At 42.7% G+C, this 27520-nt stretch overlaps 1 protein-coding gene across 4 annotated transcripts; it reads left to right on the plus strand.

The window, feature by feature from the left end:
* The first annotated feature begins 229 nt into the window (after positions 1-229).
* Positions 230-24090, plus strand: LOC112227063 (retinoic acid receptor RXR-gamma-A). Of its 4 annotated transcripts, none has more exons than XM_024391877.2 (10): positions 230-400; positions 12346-12647; positions 18311-18458; positions 20084-20263; positions 20379-20539; positions 20731-20860; positions 21121-21253; positions 21687-21778; positions 22033-22138; positions 23774-24090. In XM_024391877.2, the coding sequence occupies exons 1-10, from the start codon at positions 301-303 to the stop codon at positions 23919-23921; spliced, it is 1500 nt and encodes a 499-aa protein (XP_024247645.1). In that variant the 5' UTR covers positions 230-300; the 3' UTR covers positions 23922-24090. The 4 variants fall into 4 exon arrangements, with proteins under 4 accessions (XP_024247645.1, XP_024247646.1, XP_024247644.1 ...); XM_024391878.2 differs by lacking the exon at positions 230-400 and adding an exon at positions 662-861; XM_024391876.2 differs by lacking the exon at positions 230-400 and adding an exon at positions 10103-10324 and having other exon boundaries at positions 22036-22138.
* The last annotated feature ends 3430 nt before the right edge of the window (positions 24091-27520 follow it).

Genomic DNA, 27520 nt, shown 5'->3' on the forward strand with positions numbered 1-27520 from the left:
AAATCACCATGTCATTGGATTTAGGTAAAAAGTTGGGTAAAGAAATACGAAATTCCCGTATGGTGATGGCTTGTTGCAAATCCAATCAGTTTTTCACATTGATTCAGCATCATGACATTGCTTTTTTTTTTTTTTTAATGGCATGGAACAAATGTTGATTCAACCTGTTTTTGCCCAGTGGGATTCCTGATTTCGACACCCCCTCCGCTGGGCCCCTCCGTGTGTGGTAGCCCAGTCAGGCAACAGTAAGAAGGGAACTCAGTCAAGGCGGGGACGACGTTCACAGAGAGATGCTGCCCTATGAACGCTAAACAAGAACAATCATATTGGAGAGAAAAAACGTACAATTCTAATAACGTCCATACAGTTATGGATAACAATGACTCTTATCTACATCTAAGTAAGTATGTTTTTCCGTTTCTCTATCAAGTCTTAAGACGCGGGCGGTATATCCCGCATAGGCTGCTCTTGCAGTTCTCTGTGTTGTGTTTGTTTAAGTTTCCGAATTCCCTCTGCACAGCCGACTTTATACGGACGGCAATAAATCCCGCGTGGCAATGTTATCTATGTAGTTAACACTTGTCCGGCGCCTAATGTGTATTGATTGACAAGGAGGCAGTGCCAATGCTCAAGTCAGCTGATAGTGATTCTGCTCCTCAGTCAGGGTCAGGGGTTGGCACTTTAATTGCGCTTTTGTAATTTATGTCCTTTCTTACGCGCCTCTTGTTAAACTGTTCGCTGCCTTGTTCTTATTTATGGGTCTGGCTTGGCAGAGAAGCGCTTATCCATTCGACAGCCATACATTAACTCACCTCACGGCTGTTCTCGAGGAAATTTCGTCAAGAAGACCACATTGAGAGGGTAGGCCTATACAATTTTTTTCCACTGCAAGCTCTACTTCTCTTTAGCAGGTTATTCTTAATTGGTTGAAATTGTTCCGTAATTGAATCATCATATCATTTTTTCAATCAAAGAACGACAATGAGGCCACATCACAACAAACCACGAATAAGCAGTCCTGTGGACCCAAAGACTTCTTCTGTCTTTGTATTGGAAATGCACATGATTTTCTATTCTATTGCATTTCCACACAGCCTAGGCGACTGTATCATTTCCCTGTTCATATTTAGATTTTAGTGTAAAAGTATTGATCATTACAATCTATAACACCAACTATTGTCAATAATTAATAAATAAATAAAAAACAGACAGTGTGACAGCAATTATGTCACTGAATCAGTTTAGTGGATTATTACCAGAACAAGCATGAATCCATTGCATGCAGTAAATTATACTGCTACAGAGAGGATTCTGAAGGACTCAAATCCATTACTTGTTGGCTACAAATCCATAGCATGTTATGTTTGTGTAATGACATGCTCATATTGCTACAGAGGACATTATCCCACATTGGACCAGGAATCTGAGACATCTTGATCTATTTTTACTTCTCTTTCTCTCTCTTTTTCTCTCTCTTTTTCTCTTTCACTCTATTGTTCTCGTCCACTCTCTTCTCTCTCTCACACTCTTTCTCTCTCTAGGGTTTAGTTATGTGAACAAATGAGTGTGGGACAGGTTCATCTGTATGGGTTCGTCTCCTCTGCAGCGGTGGACTTTGTTTTATTTCAACATTAGCATGGTCTGACTTCTGCTATGATCCCACTGGGCACAAACTGGTTGGATCAATGTTGCTTCTACGTCAGAAAAAACAACCCATATGTGATGACATTGAATCAACGTGGAAAACTGATTTGATTTGCAAAAAGTCATCAAAGTAAAGGAATTTTGAGAATTTAGTCATTCTTTTCACCCAACTTTGAACCTAAATCCCATGACATGGTTCAAATTATTGTTGATTTCACATTGAATTCACATTAGTTCACAATTCAATGAAATATAATTCACTAGTAACACATACTGTAATGCACCAATGCAATGGCAGGACACGTTAGTGGAGTAGGAACCAGCCATATGGCGCTACAGTCACAGCTGTGAGTGCCATGATCTCTTCCTGCAGCAAGCAGTCAAAGAGAGTGAGAAGTCATGTGGCCAAGTCATTCTGGTTTTCACTGCCAATGGTGATTAGGAAGGCTGACATGGGATCAGTCCTGTTGACTATGGTCAGTGCTATTCGGAATCCTTGGGATGTCCCTACTCTAAATCCTAACCCTAAATCCTACCTTTGCCTAACCCTAACCATTTTAAATTTCAACTTCAATTGGGTAGGGATGCCCCAAGGATCCCAGATAGCACGGACCCTTGACAACACACGCCTACTACCACTCGTCCACTGACTGAGCCTCTCACATATGCATATTTTTTTAAACTGCACTGTTGGTTAGGGGCTTGTAAGTAAGCACTTCACTTTACAACACTTGTTGTATTCGGTGCATGTGACTAATAAAATTGGATTTGATGCGAGAGAATGGTTTGAGGCTATACGATTACTGACAAACTGCCTTCATTAGCACCATTCATGCATTTCAAAGGGTTTGATGGTGTATTTAAACTACTGTACATGTTATCTCATGCCAGGCTATGTGAGGATAAATTCACTATATTTAAGCAATAAGGCCTGAGGAGGTCTCTTATTGCTATTAGAAACTGGTTACCAAAGTAATTAGAGCAATAAAAATACATGTTTTGTCATACCCGTGGTATACGGTCTGATATACCACAGCTCTCAGCCAATCAGAATTCAGGGCTCAAACCACCGAGTTTATAATTAAGCAATAAGTCACGAGGAGGTGTGGTATATGGCCAATATACCATGGCTAAGGGCTGTTCTTATGCACGAGGCAACACGGAGTGCCTGGATACAGCCCTTAGCCGTGGTATATTGGCCATATACCACAAACCCCCAAAGTGCCTTATTGCTATTATAAACTGGTTACCAATGTAATTAGAGCAGTAAAAATAAATGTTTTGTCATACACGTGGTATACGGTCTGATATACCACGGCTGTCAGCCAATCAGCATTTAGGGCTCGAACCACCGAGTTTATAATATACTGTAAGCTACTTTATTTTCTCTCGGCCAAAATAGAACAATTCTGTCGGTGTTGGAACAGCAGGACTAGAAGACAATGACCCATTTCAGTGGAGGCTTTTTGGAAATGAAAAGCGAGAGTTAATCTGGTATTTTTTATATATGGTACCATGCTGTGTTTTAGTTTGTCTGTAGACAGGGTAAGTCAACACGAGCAGCATCCTGGGTCTACAGCCTCTCCACTGGTGTCAGCCAAAGATCAATGAACTTCAGTACACTATTTGGCCTACTTTCAGTTCAGGCTCCATACTGTAGTTTGACATACTTGTTTTCCCCTGTTTGCAAGCCATCAGGTAAATCAGCAACTCTAAACCTGCTAATAAACCTGCTATTGAACATGTCTCTTCATGTGTTATTATACCATTAACATAATTCTCAGCGCTGAACATATTTGTTCATGAAAAGGTTGTTACATAAATGTCTGTTTAAAAATAACAGAAAATGCTGTTGTAATAAGACGACATTTAGACACAGGTTTGGGAACAGATGTTGCTGTATTATATTGTATAGAACTGGGATGGCAGTCTGATTTAACTACCAGTGTTCTCTGTAGTACTCATTATAATCAGTGTTGAGACTTCCTGATATCACTGAATAAATCACCATCAGTTCATATTGAGCTTCACACCACAGACAGCCAGACCGTCAGGCAGACGGGAAAGCTGATGGACAGGCAGACAGACAGACAAGCAGACAGACAGGCATTCAGGCAGACAGACAGACATGTAGATGGATCGATAGACCGACTGATATGAAAGACAGATAGACTAAGTCAATGTTGTCTGTCTGGGGTGAAGCCACATAAACTAATGTTGATTTATTCAGTGCTATAGCATGTAGTGTCTGGAGCATAAGCAGTGCTCCACAGGATGAGTATCCACTTCTGAGTCTTCTCCTGGGAACTACGGCCTACTGAGAGATACGCTGCATCTCACTCTCTCTTTTTCTATCTCTCTCTTTCTCTCTTTTTCTCTCTCTGTCTTTCTCTCTCTCTTTTTCTATCCTACTTTTTCTCCCTTTTTCTATCTCTCCCTTTTTCTCCCTTTTTCTATCTCTCTCTTTTTCTCCCTTTTTTCTCTCTTTCTCTTTTTCTTTCTCTCTCTTTCTCTCTTTCTCCCTTTTTCTATCTCTCTCTTTCTCTCTGTCTTTCTCTCTGTCTTTCTCTCTCTCTTTTTCTATCCTACTCTTTCTCCCCTTTTCTATCTCTCTCTTTTTCTCCCCTTTTCTATCTCTCTCTTTTTCTCCCCTTTTCTATCTCTCTCTTTTTCTCCCCTTTTCTATCTCTCTTTTTCTCCCCTTTTCTATCTCTCTCTTTTTCTCCCCTTTTCTCTCTCTCTCTTTTTCTCCCTTTCTCTCTCTCCCCTTTTCTATCTCTCTCTTTTTCTCCCTTTTCTATCTCTCTTTTTCTTTTTCTCCCTTTTCTCCCCTTTTATCTCTTTTTCTCTTTTTCTCTTTTCTTTCTATCTCTTTCTCTTTTTCTCCCTTTCTCTCTCTCCCCTTTTCTATCTCTCTCTTTTTCTCCCCTTTTCTCTCTTTCTCTTTTTCTCCCTTTTTCTCTCTCTCTTTTTCTCCCTTTCTCTCTCTCTCTCCCTCTCTTTTTCTCCCACTCTCACTCTCTCTTTCTCTCACTTTCTCTCTCTCCCTCTCTTTTTCTCTCTCTCTCCCTCTCTTTCTCTCTCTCTCTCTCTCTCTCTCTCTCTCTCTCTCTCTCCCCACAGTGGGATCCGATGACCCAACATGGGCCTCATGTTTCATTAACAATTATTTGATGATGTCGCTTAATAGGTAGTACAAGGCCTGTGTTGTGTTGGGCCGGGGCACTGAGAGGCCCTCTATGTGCTGCTGTGTTTGTAAAGGGGTTAGGAGATAAAGAGAGTGGGGAGATCAAGTGGCACCTTTGGTCTCTCTCCCTCCCTCTCTCTCTCTCCCTCCCTGCCTCGATCTTACTTGGCATTCAACAAGACACCTGTTTCTTAACAGCTATTAGTATGTAGCTTGGTACTCGTCAAATGCGTGGGTGTGTGTGAGCATTCTGTAGTTGTGTGTGTTGTGTACCTGTCTGTGTATTTGTCTGTCTATCTGTCTCTCTGTTCGTCTAATTGGATTACTTAGGACCTTCTATGTACTTGTAGCTTCAGTCCGCCCACAGTTGTCTCCTCTCAACTCCTTTAATGTGATGTACATCGTGGAGTTGAGAGTAACTCGGCTATGTCCAGACCTGATCCAACATATAGGATTAATCTCAGGTCCCTGTCTGCCTTCTCATCATAACCTTATTGCTGCCATGCTCTCCGCTTTCAACCACGCTTGTTGCCGTGGGCTACTCTTTTGTACCCGACTCATTGTGCTTTGATGCTATAACCAATGTCCTCTATACACCGCTCTGTTCTTCATTCTGTCATTTTTATTGTCATTTGTTCTGATTGTCTGTCTCTCTTTGTATGGAGGAAACTCAGAAATAGCAGAGACAGAAATGGTGTCAACATACAGGGCTGGCAGGCCCGGCCATTAGATAACATTTAGTCAGGGCCAGGCGCGGTGCTCTGATGTGTATCCCGGCAGGCTTGTGATTGTGAATCAGCTCCCTTATCTAATTGGTAATTTTTCTGCCCCAGTTGTAGTGGGCCCAGTCTGGGTAGCCAACGCTACTGCTTCAGTAGAATAGGAGAGCAGTGCTGCTCCACAGATAGAGGGGCTCGTGGTTGGCTTTACTCTTTCTGGAAACTTCAGAACTTTGTAGTCTCTTGTAGGATTATAGGGGAATTGAATAGAATAGCCTATAGAGCATCTACATAAATAGTGATTCTATTTCTATGCCATACAGTAACTGCTTGTACATAACATCTCAATGTTGAGATGTTTATCAGCTTTTTGGGAATTTGTTTTTGTTGTGTGAGTTCAATTGTGGTCAGAGATAGTGGCCAGTTTCTTAGAGGCGGAGATCAGTGAAGGCACAGTATTGAAAAGCTTCTAGCCTTGGAGAAGGTCCAGTTGTTTTCTGTACAGCAGCACCATGTCCTGGGTTCCTCCCCTGCCCAAAAGCTCTATAGAGCTGCTTCAATATACCATCTCCTCCAGGGGGATAATCCCCTTTAATCCCCCAGACACACAGACACACACACACGTGCACACTCCCTCTCCAAACTCCACAGACGGTGAGCCCCTCCCCTGCTACCCCCTGGCCACATGGCATATGACTGCCCCCCCCCACCTCTGTTAATCAGGACATGAAATAGACACCAGGATGGAAATGTTAACCTCAGAGAGAGTGAGAGAGAGCGAGATCAGGGTTTCTATAAACAGTGGGAACACACTCAGAATGTGGTTGACTTTATTCATTGTATATGATGTTACACAATGCTTAGAAAACAGACTCATGAAGATGCATGCATGGAATGATGGTGAACATGTATGAAATGGTTGATTGAACGCTTGTTACCACATGCATTTGTAATGGTCTTGTGTCACTGTCACGTGTCCAAGGCTATTTGTGTGAATACATAAACAGTTGTATGTAGCATGTGTTGTCTTTTATCATGATGTTATAATGACAGTGTTGCTGAAAAGCCAAAACAGTTGTAAAAATCACAAATTTAGATAGATGTAACAGGGTTGACATGTCTAAATGTAACAGGGTTGAATTATTAATAAGTCAAACCACAAGGTAGTGTAAGTAATATGATAACAGTCAAATGGTGCAGTTTGGTGTGCAGCTATATGAGAGAGATACTCTGTCTTGGTTACAGTACATTATGTATCATATGAGACAAAATATATACACTGAGTATACAAAACATTAGGAACACCTGCTCTTTCCATGACAGACTGACCAGGTGAATCCAGGTGAAAGCTATGATCCCTTATTGATGTCACTTGTTAAATCCACTTCAATCAGTGTAGATGAAGGGGAGGAGACAGGTTCAAAAAGGATTTTTAAGCCTTGAGACATGGATTGTTTATGTGTGCCATTCAGATGGTGAATGGGCAAGACAAAGCATGTCATTTCCTTTGAACGGGGTATGGTAGTAGGTGCCAGGCACACCGGGGACACCGTTTCCCGTCCCTATCAAGAATGGTCCACCATCCAAAGAACATCCAGCCAACTCAATATTTGGAAGGTGTTCCTAATGTTTGGTATACTCAGTGTATAAAATGGTGTGTATAGACAGTATGGACAGTATATGAATATAAAAGGTGTGTACAACAGTAGTTATATAGGATGAGCCATGACTATAATACAGTATGTACATATAAAGTGGGTAAAACAGTATGTAAACATTATTAAAGTGACCAGTGTTCAATGACTCTATGTACCTAGTGCAGCAGTCTCTAAAGTGCAGAGTTGAGTACCGAGTGGTAGCCGGCTAGTAACAGTGATTGAGGTTCAGGGCAGGGTACTGGGTGGAGGCCGGCTAGTGATGACTGTTTAACAGTCTGATGGCCTGGAGATAGAAGCTGTTTATCAGACTCTCAGTCCCAGCTTTGATGCACCTGTACTCTCCGCCTTCTGGATGACAGTGGGGTGAACAGGCAGTGGCTCAGGTGTTGTTCCTTGATGACCTTTTTGGCCTTCCTCTGACATTGGGTGCTGTAGTAGTCCTGAAGGGACTGTAGGCTGTCTCGTCATTGTTGGTAATCAGGTCTACCACTGCTATGTCGTTAGCAGGCTTGATGATTGAGTTGGAGACGTGCGTGGCAACACAGTCATGGATGAACAGGGAGTGTAGGAGGGGGCTGAGCACACACCCTTGTGGGGCCCCCGTGTTGAGGATCAGCGTGGCAGAGGTGTTGTTGCCTTCCTTTACCACCTGGGGTCGGCCCGTCAGGAAGTCTAGGACTCAGTTGCACAGGGCGGGGTTCAGACCCAGGGCCCTGAGCTTAGTGATGAGGTTGGAGGGCACTATCGTGTTAAAGGCTGAGCTGTAGTCGATGACCAGCATGCTTAATAGGTATTTCTCTTGTCCAGGTGGGATAGGGCAGTGGATCTGTTGGGACTGAATACAATCTGTAGTGGGTCTAGGGTGTCAGGTAAGATGGAGGTGATATGGTCCTTAACTAGCCTCTCATAGCACTTCATGATGACAGAAGTGAGTGCTATGGAGGGATATTAATTAAGTTCAGTTACCTTCGGTTTCTTGGGTACAGGAATAATGGTGAACATCTTGAAGCAAGTGGGGACAGCAGACTGGGACAGTGAGAGATTGAATATGTCCCCAAACACTCCAGCCAGCTGGTCTGCGCATGCTCCGAGGACGCAGCTTGGGATGCCGTCTGGGCCCGGTAGCCTTGCGAGGGTTAACACTCTTAAATACCTTACTCACGTCGGCCATGGAGAACTAGAGCACAGAGTCATCGTGAGCGGAGGGGGCCCACAGTGATGGCTCAATGTTGTTTTCCTCAAAGTGGGCGAAGATGGGGTTTAGCTTGTCCGGGAGCGAGGCGTTGGTGTCCGCGATGTGGCTGGCTTTCCCTTTATAATCCATGATTGTCTGGAGTCCCTGACACATATGTCTTGTGTCTGAGCCGTTGAATTGTTACTCCACTTTGTCCCTGTTCTGGCATTTTGCCTCCTTGATTGCCTTACGGAGGTCATAGCTGGATGTGGTTAAATGTGGTGTTCGCGCTTTCCAGTTTTGTGTGAATACTACCATCTATCCACGGTTTCTGGGATGGATAAATTGTAATCATCTCGGTAGGAACAACATCCTGTATGCACTTCCTGATGAACCCAGTCACCGAGTCAGTGTATACGTCGACCCGGAAAATTTCCCAGTCCGCATGATCAAAACAATCCTGAAGCATAGATTCTGATTGGTCAGACCAACGTTGAACAATCATCTTGGAAATAGATGTCCTCTGCCATAGGAATTGATACAGTGTGATTTCCTGATACGTGAACAAGGAAAAAGTGCATATCTGGTTTAGTGCATGAATCCATTCACCAGTGGTCCCAAGCCATTACGAATACAGTATATCAGCAGTTGACTCCATATTCCCATTAGTAACTGTTAGCAAAGTTACTGTATCCTCCCATGTAACACTGAATTGTTTTATGAATGAATGTGAAGCTTTGAGTTGGACTGAATGGACTCTCTATTTCACTTCACTCTCCTCTCATACTTAAGCCATACAAGTTAATGATGTCTGCTCGGCGCATCTTCTGTCATTTCAACAGGAAAAAGGGACAAGTCTACAAGAGAGAAGGGACATCTTTTAATTAAAAAGTCATCCAATCCCCCACTGGGTATTTGAGAGAGCCCATCCGACAGACAGGATAGGATTTTCTCCTTTTCTAGGCCAAATCCCTTTAGACACATGGAACAGGGACAGAGACTGCACGTGTGAATGAATGTGTATGTTTGTCATGTAACGAGCAACTGGGAAATGTGTTCTACAGTGCCCGAGCATGCTGCCGTGTAGACCAAGCCCCCACTCAACCGCTTCCAGCCCACTACCTCTAATATACATCCCATCGCACACACACACACACACACACACACACACACAGTAAATAACCAGGTTGGAGATGCTTACAGAGGCTAAGAGGATTATACGGTCCCTGATTGATCAGACATCATCTCCATTTAGACAGGAATGAGTGGGCTCTGTCTCCACACACCAGGCCTGGGCTTTTCTATGATCAGTTTTGGCTCTCAGATCATAATGAATACGACAGGGGAGACCAGACCAGGCCAAAAGGCTACAGGCCTGCTTTTTACATGATTAAGATAAGGCGCTCACTGATCATATTTTTTTATTATGATGATGGTATCTCTATAAAAGTCAGTGAAAAAAATCATTTGAAAACACTTCTAAACCACTTAACCCAGATGATGTTTGTATGGTAACATACTCAAGTACATTCATATGTGTACGTGTGTGTTGCTCAAATATGCCTATTAATGTGTGTGTGTGTGTGTGTACACGTGTACGTGTATGAGGCTCTTTGCTGTTGGAATTTGACATTTAGCAGGCATTAATATCACAGGAGGAGCTGTGCCAAGAGACAGAGAGAGAGTGTGTGTGTGTGTGTGTGCCACTCTACAGCTGCTTGTAACACACACACACATGATCGGGGGCTGCCAGCCCGCCGCCTGCGTTGGAAGGGTCAAGCCCCCTGCAGATCCTCCGAGGTGTCGCCTGCAGACATGAGAATCATAGCAGGTGTCGGAGATTCCGGAGGAAAAGAGGAAAGCGACTTAATAGACATTAGCCAATCAGAGTTAGATATGTACGTAAACTACCAGCCCCTGATGCTCCTTCCTGACTTTGACAGTGAGTAACATAGATATTGTGGGAGCAATATGGCCACTTCGACCATACATATAGTCCAGAGTAATATACTTTGACTTGGTAGGCACTGACTGTATGCTAGGTACAATAGCTAATACATGAATTAACGGAAGTATGTGGGCATGTATTTGTTGGCATAGAACGATTGACATGATATATCACTCACTGTGATCTTTGCTGAACATGAAGTGCTGGGTTCTGTCTTCAACAAAAATGGCAAGCTGTGTGTTGGTGTCTTTGGACCATTGTGACACAATAGTAGACAGACACATTTATTTTCTAGATTCTGTTCAACCTGTCTAAATATACATTGGGGTTTCCTGCGTCTGGTTTGGCAGAGAAACTGCTAAAGGTACAGCTGTTACTACACAATATAAGGAAGTGCCTTTGTCCTCCTTTAGCTTGTTTTAGACTTGCTACTTTTATAGATAGAACCTTTTTATACTTGTGTGAGCGTTATGTTTATTGTAATGCGTGGATTATGGTGTGTGTGTGTGTGTGTGAGAGACTTTCTGTGTGCATGAAAATCAAGTAGTCATTTAACACTGCCACACAAAACGTCCCAACCCCACTAACACATGCTAGTATCAGTGACCACTGTAGACTGGCGTCCGAGCGCTGCTGGTCTGGCTGACCTATCAGACTCTGTCCTGTGTAACATGAGAGAGATCACTGTACCCAGGACTGACTGTGGCGACCCTGAAACCATGCCCCATGCAAATGCCACCCCCCATTAACCCTGTGACACACAGCTCTGCCCAACAGCCCAACCTTAAATTGTTGGGGCCTGAAATGTCAACCTGTCATTCTATATTCCAGCTAGAAAGAAAAGCCTGGCCGTGCTACAATCTGCATACATGTAAATAGATTTGATAGTTGATAAAGCCCTCTCTCGTTGATTTATGTTTCTGTTGGAATGGGGTTGTTGATATGATTTCTTTGATGACGCAGATTTATAATGGGAGTTTTAGTCGGTTTGTTTTGGAAGGGAAATAACCTTCTATCACCTTCTGTTGTTCGTTCGTTTTGTTCTCATACAATCATGGCAATTTCATATCAACCCAAATTGCTATACAAACTAAAAAACAGTCTTTGTGCAGCATTAAAGTCGGCTAAGGTTGAGGCTAAGGTTTGTCGTCGAGATGTAGGCTAATGTTTGTCGTCGTGATGTAGGCTAATGTTTGTCGTTATTTTGGCTAAGGTCATAGGGCAACATCATAGAGCTTTTCTCTATCATCCCTCTAGCGTCCCTGTAACATCCCCCTGACATTTCCTCATGTTGATGCATAATGTGAATATGACCTTATAAAGCTCCTATGAATGATCAGATCAGTGTAGCCTGTCTCTGCACTGACCTTTTGGGCTATTCTGGTGATATATGGAAGTCCCTTATGCAGGTTTTCCCCATGCACTGACCCCCAAGCGACCAGCTACATCAGGCTACATCAGGTCCATCACAGTGCATTACCAGCTGGATCAGTGATGAGGTTAAATGGAGTGATGGACATTTTGGACCCCTGGCTGTCTACTCAAGCACCTCGTTTTGCTGTGAAAAGGGGCTGATGTGGGTCTAGTTGTTATTCTCTGGTCTGATTGGTCATCAAACCGTCTGTGAACCAGAACCAAGGTCTTTTGCTGTAGTCATGAACATTTTATTTTCATATGGAATAGACTAGAATAGACTAGAATAGGTTCAAGTTTTGGTTCTACACTGTAGATTTCTACCTGCAACATCTGGATGTTTCACTTTATTGATCCCTATGAAAACGGTTATCCTCTTTGAGGACAATATAGTTTATATAGATGACGGTCGAATTCATGAGGCACCAACTACATGAACTGGTCCAATAAGAAATGCTTGTTTTCAGTTGTAGCATTGTACGGTGTGCTCTAATGAATAAAACCCTGCTGTGTTCCATTCTGCTCTGTTCTTTTATTGATTGCCGTATCTCCTAACTCCTTCCTTCTCATCTCTGATTGGCTGTTTTTTGCTCTGATTACAGGTTCTTCTGTGCAGGTCTCGCACCTGAGCTCCACCCCATCTCAGTCCCTCAGCACCATGGTGGGGCCCCCTCACCACCACCCCTATCACCACCACCATCATCATCATCACCACCCCTCCGTCATCAGTGCCTCTGTCAACCCCGGGCAGCCCCTCCCGTCTCCCATGAGCACCCTGGGCTCGCCATTCAACGGGCAGGGCAGCTCGCCGTACTCAGTCATCACCTCGTCATCTCTGGGCTCCCCAAGTGTCTCCATCCCCCCTACTCCCACCATGGGCTTCAGCACACTCTCCAGCCCACAGGTAAGGTGTACAGGTGTATTCACACGCATAATAATTAGTTGCTTATATTTGTCCTATTTTTTAATTGTAAATGTATTTTTTTCATATCCCAACTCCCCCTGAGACAGGGGCCATGACCAGGGCTCAGCCAATTATTGACAACGACCCTGGAGCAATTAGGGTTAAGTTCCTTTCTCAAGGACACATCAACAGATTTTTCTTCACTAGTCGGCTTGGGGAATAGAACCAGTGACCTTCCGGTTACTGGCCCAACACTCTTAACTTCTCGGCTCCCTGCCTCCTGGACAATTATTTATGCTCACGCCTATACACACATACTTGTTAAACACGAGCACACTAAAAACACAAGAGGCCTTACAGCAGGTGAGCCGACCTACCAAAGTAGCTTTGGAACTACTGAATTGGATATATTGTTGTCACTTATATGAGTCTCTCAATGCCCTAGCCTTGCATGCCAAGCTTCAAAGCCATGCCAATTGAAGGAGACTACTCTACACCCAGCTGACTAGCCTTTCCTGGCCTGTTGTATTTCTAACTGTTTCTCTGTCAGAGCTGATACTACAGAAGTCTAAGACTCCTTAGTGGTCATCTGCAACCTTCTAACACAGTGGTCACCAACCCTTTCTGAGTCAAGATCACATTCTGAGTCAAGATCACATTCTGAGTCAAGATCACATTCTGAGCCAAGATCACATTCTGAGTCAAGATCACATTCTGAGTCAAAATGCAGGTTGAGATCAACTGCTCAGAATCATTTTTACAGGACTTGAAAAACGTAAGCCTATGCAACGTTAACCTATTAAAAACAGTCCTGTAGAAATGAGGTTTATGCAGTAGGCTATAAGCCCAATACGTTATCACTGCATATTGGCTTTGCTTTAATTCCCCTGCCAATGTATTGCTGTTCAGACCACTTTTTATATTATATTAAACAATTTGAGGTAGACAATATGATCACACCGGTAATAGATCAGTTGTTGTATTACATGTGAGGCACAGCTGAGAGAGCATACATTTGCTTTTTATTTGTATGTTATTGGGCTGATGGTGCCTGCATTTGATTGTCTCAGAGGAGAGAGAACGCAGCATCCTGAAGGTCTACCTCCTAACGTTCCTCCGCTCTCCCTTTCCTCCACTGACCAAAAAAAGACACCGTCTTCCAGCTGATAGTTAAGCTCGAGTCGCACCGCATTATTTCTGCCTCATGCACAAATTCATGTTGTTACTTCAATGACCAGAGAAAGTGAAATATTCCTCGATATTGAAGAAGACCCAAGCCGCTGATAATAACAATGCAAGCCCGCCTATACACTTTCCTACTCATTCATTACAGCTGCAGTGTTTGTTGTAGCACGAGAGGAGGTAGGAAGAATGCACATTTTATGGCTTATAAAACTGTTGAATAAAAAGAGTAAAAACTTCATCATGAACTCACTCATAAAAACAGCAGCTCTTTGCTGTATTCGTTGACAGTCTCTCTGGCCATGGTTTTAAACATTTTGAAATCTCACAGTATCGACTTTGTTTTAGCTTCTTTTACACCTGCTACGTTACTTCAAACAGATTTGCCCTCCAAGAAGGCAGAGTTTGTACCTTCAGACACATTAAATGGTTCTAAATTGCAACACTTCACCTACCTGGCATGTAGGGCAGCTGAATCAGGTGCACCTACCGCCAACAGCCTGAGACAAATAAATACAAATAGGAACGCAAGGCTTCATTGTTAGGAATGCCTTGGAGATTGGTGACCACTGTTCTAACAGAACCTAGAAGGCTAGCCTGACCCCACCCACAGTGGGGTCGCCAAAAATGCATCCGGTTTTCAAGGGAAATTTAAAAAGCCTGTGACACAACTTCTGCTTTTGGATGTTAACAAGGCAACACTCTATCTTAACATCTCCACATTTACTGGATTGGTTGACCAGTGCAGAGGAAAACCTTCCCTGACAGTTTTTTTTCTCTCTCGTCAGGACCAGAAAGAAAGAAACACAGCTCAGGCCTGCTACATTAGGTTAGCCTGACCCAGACTCATTCATGGCCACAGACTACAACTGAATCACTGCCCTAGAAATAGAACCTCATTCTATTCTGTTGCTCAATTCACTCGTCCCCACTCCATTAGTGAGACAGCGCTTCCACTTACTTCGAGTCCAAGTCTCAAATAGATAACAAATGGGGGAAATAGAGGCTCACTCTTGTGAATTTAAAAGTTAACATTTTATTCAGTTAGTTAAAAAAAAAACATTGCCGTTCTGTCCTGCATTAAATAGAATCTAGAATGTCTCCTTTTCGGACTGTTTTTTTGCCCAGTCCCTGCCTTTACCACTGGCTGGGCCTCTGCCTGCCCTAGAGGGGATGAGCGAATTGTATTTGGCTGTCCCACTCGGAGCTAACTGAGCTAAGCTAATGAGGCGTGATGGCTAGTGAGTCGGAGGGAGATATCATTGACCCAGCCTGCTATGCTAAAGCCTTGAAGGCTAGCTAGCTAGCTAGCAGAAAAGAGTACACAAATGGAAGTAATCTAATGACAGCTGTGCCAACAGGCTTCTGTAAAGCAAATAGGGACACATATGCAATAGTCAGATTCAGATCCATTTATTGCCAATAGGATGTTAAAATTGGATTTCTTCTTACCGCTAATAGTGCAGCTCCCTTTTGGTCTCAAAGAAGTAGACACTTTCAGTGAGCCGACACTTTCAATGAGGCGGCACTTTCAATGAGCCAAGCAACAGAGAAATGTGTATAGAACAGTCGGTAGCATTAAGAGCACTGTGAATAATGTATAGGCTATATGAAGTATTCAACAAGGGCCCCATGGCTGATATGTGTGGAGTGAGAGACATGGGATGTGGTGTGTAGACTAACTATATAGGTCATCCGTGCATATGTTGCCTTTGTGTATGTGCATGCGTGAGTGTGTGTGTGTGTGTCGACCCTGTCGCCTTTTAGTCTACAGTAGAGTACAGTACACAGCGGTAGGCCGACTAGGGGCCAGAAAGCTCTGTTACTACCCAAACACACTAGACCCAGGCTGGTCTCTTGACCTGCAATAGTCCCTTAACCTGTGTGTGTGCGCGTGCATACACAGCAGTCTAGGTCCAAGAGGCTTCTAAACAGCTTCTACCCCCAAGCCATAAGTCTCCTGAACATCTAATTAAATGGCTACCCAGACTATTTGCATTGCCCCCCCTTTTACACCTCTGCTACTCTCTGTTATCATCTATGCATAGTCACTTTAATAACTCTACCTACATGTACATATTACCTCAACTAACCGGTGCCCCCGCACGTTGACTCTGTACCGGTGCCCCTCTGAATATAGTCTCGCTATTGTTATTTTACTGCTGCTCTTAATTTCTTGTTCATTTGATTTCTTATTCTTATCCGTATTTTTTGAAACTGCATTGTTGGTTAGGGGCTCATAAGTAAGCATTTCACTGCACCTGTTGTATTCGGCGCATGTGACTAATACGATTTGATTTGAGCATGCCTGTATAGCACAGCGCATACATCCCTCACTGTCAGAATAATGCAGTTTTAGGAGGATGTTCTCATTCTTAATGATCAGACCTGGGTTCAAATAGTATTTGTTCTATTTCTAATACTTTAGCTGGGCTTGATTGAGCTTATCTGGCACAATGGAACCAATGGAATAGTCCTTAAAGTGTAAACCCCGCCCCTCTGGCACTCTAGACAGGCTCAATCAAACTCAAAGTATTTCAAAGAACACAAATACTTCATGGTCTGATAATGATCGGCAGGCAGCCTAGCAGTGGGCCGGTAACCGAAAGGTTGCTAGTTTGAATCCGAGAGCCGACTAGGTGAAAAGGTGAAAAGGGCACTTAACCCTAATTGCTCCAGGGTCGGCATCTATAATGGCTGATCCCTGGCCGTGACCCCACTCTCTGAGGGATATGCAAAAAACACATTTCCATTTCACACCAACACTTGTACATGTGTAAAACAGGACAAATATAAGTAACCCCTATTAGACCTTTAGATGGCCCAGAGTGGCTTATAAAGTTTCCTTAAAAAGCAACTGAGCACACCAATTGGCACGTGTGTTTTTCTGTTGCTCATTTGAAAAACAAGTTTTCAGTCTTGGACGTGTGTTTTCTGACCGATACAGTTTGGTTAATGATGTTTGTCCCCCATGAGACACTGTAGATACGGGAGCCTATTTCACTTCCTCAAAATCCCCAGAATTAATCTAAGATAACTCAAGAAATCTGTCATTTATTTTGACGTTTTTGCTGAGGATGTTTTAGTTGCACGATTTTATATCTAACCAAGGTGTTTGGTGCAGTAGTTCTCATGTAAAAGAAAATGCACAATGTGTTGTCTTATGTAAACAAAGTCGGAGCCTTACTGTCTATGCCATTGGATAGAGAGCAATCACCGCAGCTGGTCACCCCATGATAGTGGGCAAAGGGACATCGTCAAATCAAAACCCAACCTTCATTTACCCTTTAACGCAAATTCTTTCCAAACTCTGTTTTAGACCAGACTGACTTTATTACAAAAATTACCCTCAATTTTGACACTATATTAACGGTTTATGACTCATATCGATACCACATAGGCCACTTTCAAAGGGATTAGTTGATTTTAAAGGCAGTCGCTCTTTAATGACCAACTACCTCACTCTACTGCTCTCATGTGGAACTGCATGTAACAGGTTTCAATTGAGTGTTTTCAGTTGAGTTCGATTAGAATTCAAACTGGTATCAGCAGATATAATTTTGTGCCCTTCCTTAAGAACCTTGTGTCCATGTTGACTGTGGGTGTTTACTGAGAGTAAACATTCAAAGTGAACTGCTACTTCCTCAACTAGAGGGAACAGGTCACATGACAAAGGAAAAAACACTTCCTGTAAGGTGGGAGGGGGAGGCAGAAAGGACAAGGGAGGAGTGAATACAAACACACGTTAGCACACCTGTGGGCTATTATGTTTGAATGATGCACATTGATTGACACGCGTGCATAAACACAAATACACTGAGGAAGGCACTGACTGTGTAGCTAATGCATGGTTGAAATAGTACATAGCTCATCTGTAAATAGCCCATCCAATATACCTCATCCCCATACTGTATTTATTTATTCATCTTGCTCCTTTGCACCCTAGTATCTCTACTTGCACATTCATATTCTGCACATTCTACCATTCCTGTGTTTAAATGCTATATTGTAATTACTTTGCCACCATGGCCTATTTATTGCCTTAACTCTCTTATCCTATATAATTTGCACTCACTGTATATAGACTTTTCTACTGTATTATTGATTGTATGTTTCTTTATTCCATGTGTAACTCTATTATTGTTGTATGTGTTGAACTGCTTTGCTTTATCTTGGCCAGGTCACAGTTGCAAATGAGAACTTGTTCTCAACTAGTCTACCTGGTTAAATAAAGGTGAAATATATATATTTTTTTTAAATAGGGATGTTGTCATAGAAAGACTCATATAATATATCACTCACTGTGATCTTTGCTGAACCCGGAAGTACTGAGTTCTGTCTTCAACAAAACTGGGAAGCTGTAAGTCGGTGACTTTTTACTTTTGACCTTTGTGATACAGTGGCCAGTTGCCGAAAGTGAGACACCCACACACATTTCCCCATTAACCCCCTCTCTGCTGTCGATGTCCCCCTCTCTGTAGATGAACTCTCTGAACAATGTGAGCAGCAGTGAGGACATCAAGCCTCCTCCAGGCCTAGCTGGACTGGGTCACATGAACAGCTACGGCTGCATGAGCCCAGGGTCCATGTCCAAGCACATCTGTGCCATCTGTGGGGACCGATCCTCAGGTAAAACACAACAGGCCCTAGACTAGACCATACTATAATGTAGCGGGTTACCAGACTAGACCATACTATAATGTAGATGGTTACCTGACTAGACCATACTATACTGTAGATGGTTACCTGACTAGACCATACTATACTGTAGATGGTTACCTGACTAGACCATACTATACTGTAGATGGTTACCTGACTAGACCATACTGTACTGTAGATGGTTACCTGACTAGACCATACTGTACTGTAGATGGATACCTGACTAGACCAAACTGTACTGTAGATGGTTACCTGACTAGACCATACTATACTGTAGATGGTTACCTGACTAGACCATACTATACTGTAGATGGATACCTGACTAGACCATACTATACTGTAGATGGTTACCTGACTAGACCATACTGTACTGTAGATGGTTACCTGACTAGACCATACTATACTGTAGATGGATACCTGACTAGACCAAACTGTACTGTAGATGGTTACCTGACTAGACCATACTATACTGTAGATGGTTACCTGACTAGACCATACTATACTGTAGATGGTTACCTGACTAGACCATACTGTACTGTAGATGGTTACCTGACTAGACCATACTATACTGTAGATGGATACCTGACTAGACCAAACTGTACTGTAGATGGTTACCTGACTAGACCATACTATACTGTAGATGGTTACCTGACTAGACCAAACTGTACTGTAGATGGTTACCTGACTAGACCATACTATACTGTAGATGGTTACCTGACTAGACCATACTATACTGTAGATGGTTACCTGACTAGACCATACTATACTGTAGATGGTTACCTGACTAGACCATACTATACTGTAGATGGATACCTGACTAGACCATACTGTACTGTAGATGGTTACCTGACTAGACCATACTGTACTGTAGATGGTTACCTGACTAGACCATACTGTACTGTAGATGGTTACCTGACTAGACCATACTGTACTGTAGATGGTTACCTGACTAGACCATACTGTACTGTAGATGGTTACCTGACTAGACCATACTATACTGTAGATGGTTACCTGACTAGACCAAACTGTACTGTAGATGGTTACCTGACTAGACCATACTATACTGTAGATGGTTACCTGACTAGACCAAACTGTACTGTAGATGGTTACCTGACTAGACCATACTATACTGTAGATGGTTACCTGACTAGACCAAACTGTACTGTAGATGGTTACCTGACTAGACCATACTATACTGTAGATGGTTACCTGACTAGACCAAACTGTACTGTAGATGGTTACCTGACTAGACCATACTATACTGTAGATGGTTACCTGACTAGACCATACTATACTGTAGATGGTTACCTGACTAGACCATACTGTACTGTACCATAGTTTTTCCCCTTGACAAGTTACATGGTTTGGAAGATATTCCTTCCCTACTACTAGTATACCATACCACCTTCATCAACATAGCTACAGGAGAACTAAGCCAAAACCTTATGAAATGCTCCATCATATTATATCCCCTCACTAACAGCATTAACAGAATGATAACATCCAGAGAGAACCACACAACAACAGTTAATTTACATTAAGAGGTGATCTGATCGATACATTATTGATCTTCTATATATTCCATGTTCTTCCAGGGAAACACTACGGCGTGTACAGCTGTGAAGGCTGCAAGGGCTTCTTCAAGAGAACCATCAGGAAGGACCTCAGCTACACGTGTCGAGACAGCAAGCAGTGCCTGATCGACAAGCGCCAGCGCAACCGCTGCCAGTACTGCCGCTATCAGAAGTGTCTGGCTATGGGCATGAAGAGAGAAGGTGTGTGTGTCTATGTGTGTCTATGTGTGTCTATGTGTGTGTGTGTGTGTGTGTGTGTGTGTCTGTGTGTGTCTGTGTGTGGGTGACTCCCATGTTTGTGTGTTCCTCTGTGCAGCGGTGCAGGAGGAGCGTCAGCGGGGCCGGGAGAAGAGTGATAATGAGGTGGAGTCTACCAGTAGTTTTAACGAGGATATGCCTGTTGAGAAGATACTGGACGCGGAGCTGGCTATCGAACCCAAGACTGAAGCTTGTATGGAGGCGAGCGCAGGCAACTCTGTAAGCAAACCTCCCTCTGTCCATCCTTCCGCCCATCTCTCTCTCTCTGGACAGATCTCCACTACGTCAAATCATATTCGTTGTCCTGAATGCTTGAGGTCACTCTACACATGTCTATTTTTTCCAAACTCAGTGTCCTCTTTCATAGCTGATTATTGAATAGTCCATGTGTGTCTCTGTCTATCTGACAGAAGAACGACCCGGTCACCAACATCTGCCAGGCAGCAGACAAGCAGCTGTTCACCCTGGTGGAGTGGGCCAAGAGGATCCCGCACTTCTCTGAGCTGGCCCTGGACGACCAGGTCATCTTATTACGAGCAGGTAGGCTCCAGCTACAGCACAGCAGATCACCATGCCTGTTCACACACCATAGACACCTATTGATTAATCTAGTGCATTGATGGAAATATTTACTATGAGTAGTGGTGGTAGAACAATACAGTATATTTTTTCACAGAGCTGTTTCCTTAGCACACCCTTACCCCTCTGGACACGTAGGTAGTTCTAGTCTCAACAACATAGTCACAATTCAAGTTAAACTCACCCGTTAACCACAGTGTGTTTTTCTCTCTCTCTGTTAGGTTGGAATGAGCTGCTCATTGCCTCGTTCTCCCACCGCTCTGTGACAGTGAAGGATGGTATCCTATTGGCCACGGGGCTCCACGTACACCGCAGCAGCGCCCACAGTGCCGGAGTGGGCTCCATCTTTGACAGGTCAGAGAAAAATACTTTAACAATATAACACCTTGACATGTGTAATATGGATACCATAATAACGCATAGCCCTCACCACAGGTGGCTGGTGGCTCCTTCATTGGGGAGGACGGGCTCATATTAATGGCTGGAACGGAATCACTGGAATGGTATCAAACACAGCAAACACGTTTCCATGTGTTTGATACCTTTCCATTCACTCCATTCCAGCCATTATTATAACCTGTCCTCCCCTCAGCAGCCTCCTGTGGCCTACACTATAGCTTTATCTTATGTAACATGGCTAGAAATGTAACCCTGGTATTTCTACAGTAGTAGAAATGTCTTTAATGATAGTTTGTTGAGCATCTATAGATAGAATTGCAAAATAAAGGGTTACCATGTTTTTTTCCCTTGACTTGTTTGTATTTTCTTGCTGTGTTGTGGTCTCCAGGGTGCTGACGGAGCTGGTATCTAAGATGAAAGACATGCAGATGGACAAGACTGAGCTGGGCTGCCTCCGAGCCATTGTTCTCTTCAACCCAGGTAACTACCATCATCATACAAGAGGCGGCTCGTCCAGGGAGGAAGAGGAGGATGGTCATCCTCATTCATTTTAGCATTAAAGATTGTTGTCCAATTAGCTTATATATTTTTTTATAATTTAAAGTTTTTAACTCACCGACCACAATATATTCGACTTTAGAAATATATTACAAATACACTTATAATATATTTCACATACTGTCTACTGTGTGCACAAGGGTAAGTTTCTGTCTATGAATGTTCTTTGCTTCCAGATGCCAAGGGCCTGTCTAATCCTACAGAGGTGGAAGCCCTGAGAGAGAAGGTGTACGCCTCACTGGAGTCCTACACTAAACACAGATATCCGGAGCAGCCTGGCAGGTCAGTCTCTCACAGTCACACACTCCTTCAGTCTTATACATTTTCTGCTTCATTTGGGGCTGCATTCAATCCCTATTGTGGAAGTATCCCAGAAGACCCACGCTAAAATGTAAAGGACATTTCAGAATTAGCCCAACAAATTCAGCCTTTACCGTGAATGCAGTCTTTGTTAACGAGGGAACATTCCATTTCAATTTCAATCGAGCTATAACATGAATCTCCCACAACACAGATTTAATCCAATCCCTAGTCTCGGTAAATGGCACACTCATACACACTAATGTCCAGTCATTCAACATGTGTCTGACTCTTCCTACTACTGACACTGCAGCTCTTTAAAATATCACACTTTACTCCACCCATATAGGCTCTAATTTTCCCATATTCCTTCTCCGCTCAGTCTGACTTAAAGACGATAAATCATAATTAATCTTCATGGTTTGCGTATACCATTACACCTCTACTCCACACACAGAGATGCGTACAAAGCCCTCCTTCGCCCTCCATTTGGAAAATCTGACCATAACTATATCCTCCTGATCCCTGCTTACAACCAAAAATTAAAGCAGGAAGCACCAGTGACTCGGTCTATAAAAAAAGTGGTGAGATGAAGCAGATGCTAAACTACAGGACCGTTTTGCTAGCACAGACTGGAATATGTTCCGTGATTCTTCCGATGGCATTGAGGAGTACACCACAGTCACTTGCTTTATCAATAAGTGCATCGAGTACGTCGTTCCCACAGTGACTGTACGTACATACCCCAACCAGAAGCCATGGATTAAAGGCAACATTCGCACTGAGCTAAAGGGTAGAGCTGCCGCTTTCAAGGAGCGGGACTCTAAACCGGAAGCTTATAAGAAATCCCACTATGCCCTCAGACGAACGATCAAACAGGCAAAGCATCAACACAGGACGAAGATCGAAAAGATTTGGCATGGGTCCTCAGATCCAGCTTTACAGCTGCACCATTGAGAGCATCCTGATGAGTTGAATCACTGCCTGGTATGGCAACTGCTTGGCCTCCTGCCATCCAGGACCTCTATACCAGGTGGTGTCAGAGGAAGGCCATAAAAATTGTCAAAGACTCCAGCCACTCTAGTCATAGACTGTTCTCTCTGCTACGGCACGGCAAGAGGTACCGGAGCGCCAAGTCTAGGTCCAAGAGGCTCCTAAACAGCTTCTACCCCCAAGCCATAAGGCTCCTGAACAGCTAATCAAATGGCTACCCAGACTATTTGCATTGCACCCCATGCTGCTGCTACTCTCTGTGATTATCTATGCATAGCCACTTTAATAACTCTACCTACATGTGCATAATTACCTCAATACCGGTGCCCCCGCACCTTGACACATTGACTCTGTACCAGTACCCCCTGTATATAGCCGAGCCTCTTGGACCTAGACTTGGTGCTCCGGTACCTCTTGTTATTTACTGCGGCTCTTACTTTTTTTTAGAGAGATTTTCTTGAAACCGCATTGTTGGTTAATGGCTTGTAAGTAAGCATTGCACTGTAAGGTGTTGTATTCGGCGCATGTGACAAATAAAATTTGATTTGTTAAGGCTTTAAAATTACACCCCAGACAAGAGTAATCAAGCCTCCCTCCTCCCTTTTATCTATTTCTCCTGGTTAGATTTGCCAAGCTGTTGCTGCGTCTGCCTGCACTACGCTCCATCGGCCTCAAGTGTCTGGAGCACCTCTTCTTCTTCAAGCTGATAGGAGATACGCCCATAGATACTTTCCTCATGGAAATGCTCGAAGCGCCGCACCAGATCACATGACACAAGTCTTACCCATTGTAAATACCCCCTAAACCCAATTCCCAGATCCCGTACCCCGGAGTACAACTGCTATGAAGTCAAACTTGAGAGTTCTTCACTTGCATATTTTGTACCGAGCACAATTAATAATGTGAAAATAAAAAAGTTTCTATTGGTATTTTAAGAAATGCAACACTGTCAAAGGTGAATTTTAAAGAGGATTTGTTTTTGTAAAAAGAAGAGTATTAATTATCAGATCTAGCAACAAATGAATGCAACATGAAGTCTTATTTTATTCAATGATGAACAGTATGAAATACAATGTCACCAGAATAGAATATCTGTGCAAATAAAAAGACAACTTTTAACATAATAAATTGCTTCAAGTCTGGTCAATTCATCCTGTCAACCTTTATTCTCAACCTCCATTAGATTTTTATTTAAAGTGCAGTTACAAAACAGGACAACAAAGATAAATCACATTCTTTAAACATACTGTATGTAAATACAGTATGTACAGTTGAAGTCGGAAGTTTACATGCACTTAGGTTGGAGTCATTAAAACTTGTTTTTCAACCACCCCAAAAATTTATTGTTAACAGAACTATAGTTTTGGCAGTAATATTTCCAACAATTGTTTACAGACAGATTATTTCACTTATAATTCACTGAATCACAATTCCAGTGGGTCGGAAGTTTACATACACTAAGTTGTCTGTGCATTTAAACAGCTTGGAAAATTCCAGAAAATTATGACATGGCTTTAGAAGCTTCTGATAGGCTAATTGAAATCATTTGAGTCAATTGGAGGTGTACCTATGGATGTATTTCAAGGCCCTACCTTCAAACTCAGTGCCTCTTTGCTTGACATTGTGAGAAAATCAAAAGAAATTTGGAGAAATGTCCTCTGGTCTGATGAAACAAAAATAGAAATGTTTGGCCATAATGACCAACGTTATGTTTGGAGAAAAAAGGGGGATGCTTGCAAGCCAAAGAACACCATCCCAACCGTGAAGCACGGGGGTGGCAGCATCATGTTGTTGGGTTGTTTTGCTGCAGGAGGGACTAGTGAACTTCACAAAATAGATGGCATCATGAGGAAGAAAAATATGTGGATATATTGAAGCAACATCTCAAGACATCGGTCAGGAAGTTAAATCTTGGTCGCAAATGGGTCTATCAAAATGGATAATGCATACTTCCAAAGTTGTGGCAAAATGGCTTAAGGACAACAAAGTCAAGGTATTGGAGTGGCCATCACAAAGCCCTGACCTCAATCCTATAGAAAATGTGTGGGCAGAACTGAAAAAGCGTGTGCCAGCAAGCAGGCCTACAAACCTGACTCAGTTTCACCAGCTCTGTCAGGAGGAATGGGCAAATATTCACCCAACTTATTGTGGGAACCTTGTGGAAGGCTACCTGAAACGTTTGACCAAAGTGAAACAATTTAAAGGCAATGTTGCCAGATACTAATTGAGTGTATGTAAACTTCCGACCCACTGGGAATGTGATGAAACAAATAAAAACTGACATAAATAATTCTCTCAACTATTATTCTGACATTTCACATTCTTAAAATAAAGTGGTGATCCTACCGGACCTAACACAGGGCATTTTTACTAGGATTAAAAGTCAGGAATTGTGAAAAACTCAGTTTAAATGTATTTGGCTAAGGTGTATGTAAACTTCCGACTTCTACTGTAAATACATTATGTGTAGGATGGGAGAAGAAACCTAGCAAAGATTTGAACAGAACCTCACTCAGTCAGTTTGTTATGCTATAAACTTGCAATAAACTCAATGGTATGTGGTAACATCATGTTCTGTGTCCTATTGTAATCTCCTTCCCATATGTGAAGTTACCTATTAAGAGAGAGCACAAGCAGCGTTGGAAAGCCTGAGTATGTGAAATGCGTGGAAAAGCTAAATAGTAGTAAGACATAGAACCACAGTTTATTTTATAATGTCAGTGGACAAACCAACAGCTCTCGCACTTGCCATACATCATTTTGTGTTGCATTAGTGAAATTGTCAAATACTATCTACACAAAGTTGACATGTGTGTCTCGTTTACTATTGCTCTTTTAAGTGACAAAATATGTAAATGCCATTCGGTAGCTATTTAATCTCTTTATAACACATATTTCATCCCAACAAGTCACATCTCCTTTATCGAGTATTTATTAAGTGTCCATTCAAGAGTGTTGGAGCAAAAAGAACAACTGCGGTCTGATTTTCATTCATTCATTCCAATGCCAGCCACCCTTTACATCAACGATACTCAAATTGGGCCAAGAGTTCTTCCTGACTTTGCAAAAACTCTGGGCCCAAGATATAGGCTATAATAATAGTAATATTTGTCCCATTTCACATGTATTAATACGCATGCATGAATTGGAAATGTAAAAAATTCCACCCTCGGAGTGGTGTCACAGCCAGGGTATGCCATTATCAACGGCTACCCTGGAACAATTACGATTACGTGCCTTGCTCAAGGGCACATCAACAGATTTTTGACCTTGATGGCTCAGTGCTTAAAACTTGCAACCTTTCTGTCACTGGCCCAATGCGTTAACTGCTAGGCTATCTGCCGGCCTATATCTCAGAGCCCAGAGATTTAATTTACCAGATCTCAAGGACAAGACACACTCCTGGCCCTATCCATAGTACCTGGCTTGAGTTCCACACTAAATGATGCCGTACAGTATAGCAGATCATGGTTAGTTCATAGGAACTCTGGGCAGATCAGACTGTAGCCATATCATTCTCGTCACCCACGGTGAGTCCAGTCCAGAGACAGAGACAAAGGTCATGACTAGCTGTGGAAGTCTTGCCAGCTTGTGTTCCTGTGGTCTGTAGGCTGACAGCTGGGTAGTATACTAGCCTAATAAGGCCTCCAACACAGCTCCTACAAACCACCTTTTACAAGACTGAAATCAAGAACTACAACATAATGTTCACAGAACTGAGAAAGAATTTGGGGTCACAGAGCAGGGAGTCGCCTCAGTCAGTCCCTTTGTAGGCATCAACCTTCAGTAAGATTCAGCATCTTCCACATGTTAACCTGCCGGCAGGTAGCCTCGTTGGGCCAATACCCGAAAGGTTTTTAGTTTGAATCCCTGAGCCGACTAGGGTAAAATCTGTCGATGTGCTCTTGAGCAAGGCACTTAACCCTAATTCCTTCTGTAAGTCACTCTGGATAAGAGAGTCTTGTAAATGTGGGGCTATACTTTTTTTGATTTAGTGAACTCGTAAAATTCTGATTGTAAGATTATTGGTCAAATAGGATGTGTATGTGAAGCCAAGCGCATGTGTGAACATGGGTGTGTTTAAGAATGCTCTTTGAAGCACTCACTATTTTCCAGTGGTGTAAAGTGCTTAAGTACAAATACTTTCAAGTACTACTTAAGTAGTTTTTTGGGGTATCTATACTTTACAATTTCTATTTTTTTTTTAAACTTTAACTTTTACTCCACTACATTCCTAAAGAAAATATTGTACATTTTACTCCTTACATTTTTCCTGACACCACCCAAAAGTACTCGTTACATTTTGAATGCTGAGCAGGACAGAAAATATTCTAAATCACGCCCTTATCAAGAGAACACCCCTGGTCATCC

This window comes from Oncorhynchus tshawytscha, linkage group LG28, assembly GCF_018296145.1.
Source record: "Oncorhynchus tshawytscha isolate Ot180627B linkage group LG28, Otsh_v2.0, whole genome shotgun sequence".
Lineage (NCBI taxonomy): Eukaryota > Metazoa > Chordata > Actinopteri > Salmoniformes > Salmonidae > Oncorhynchus > Oncorhynchus tshawytscha.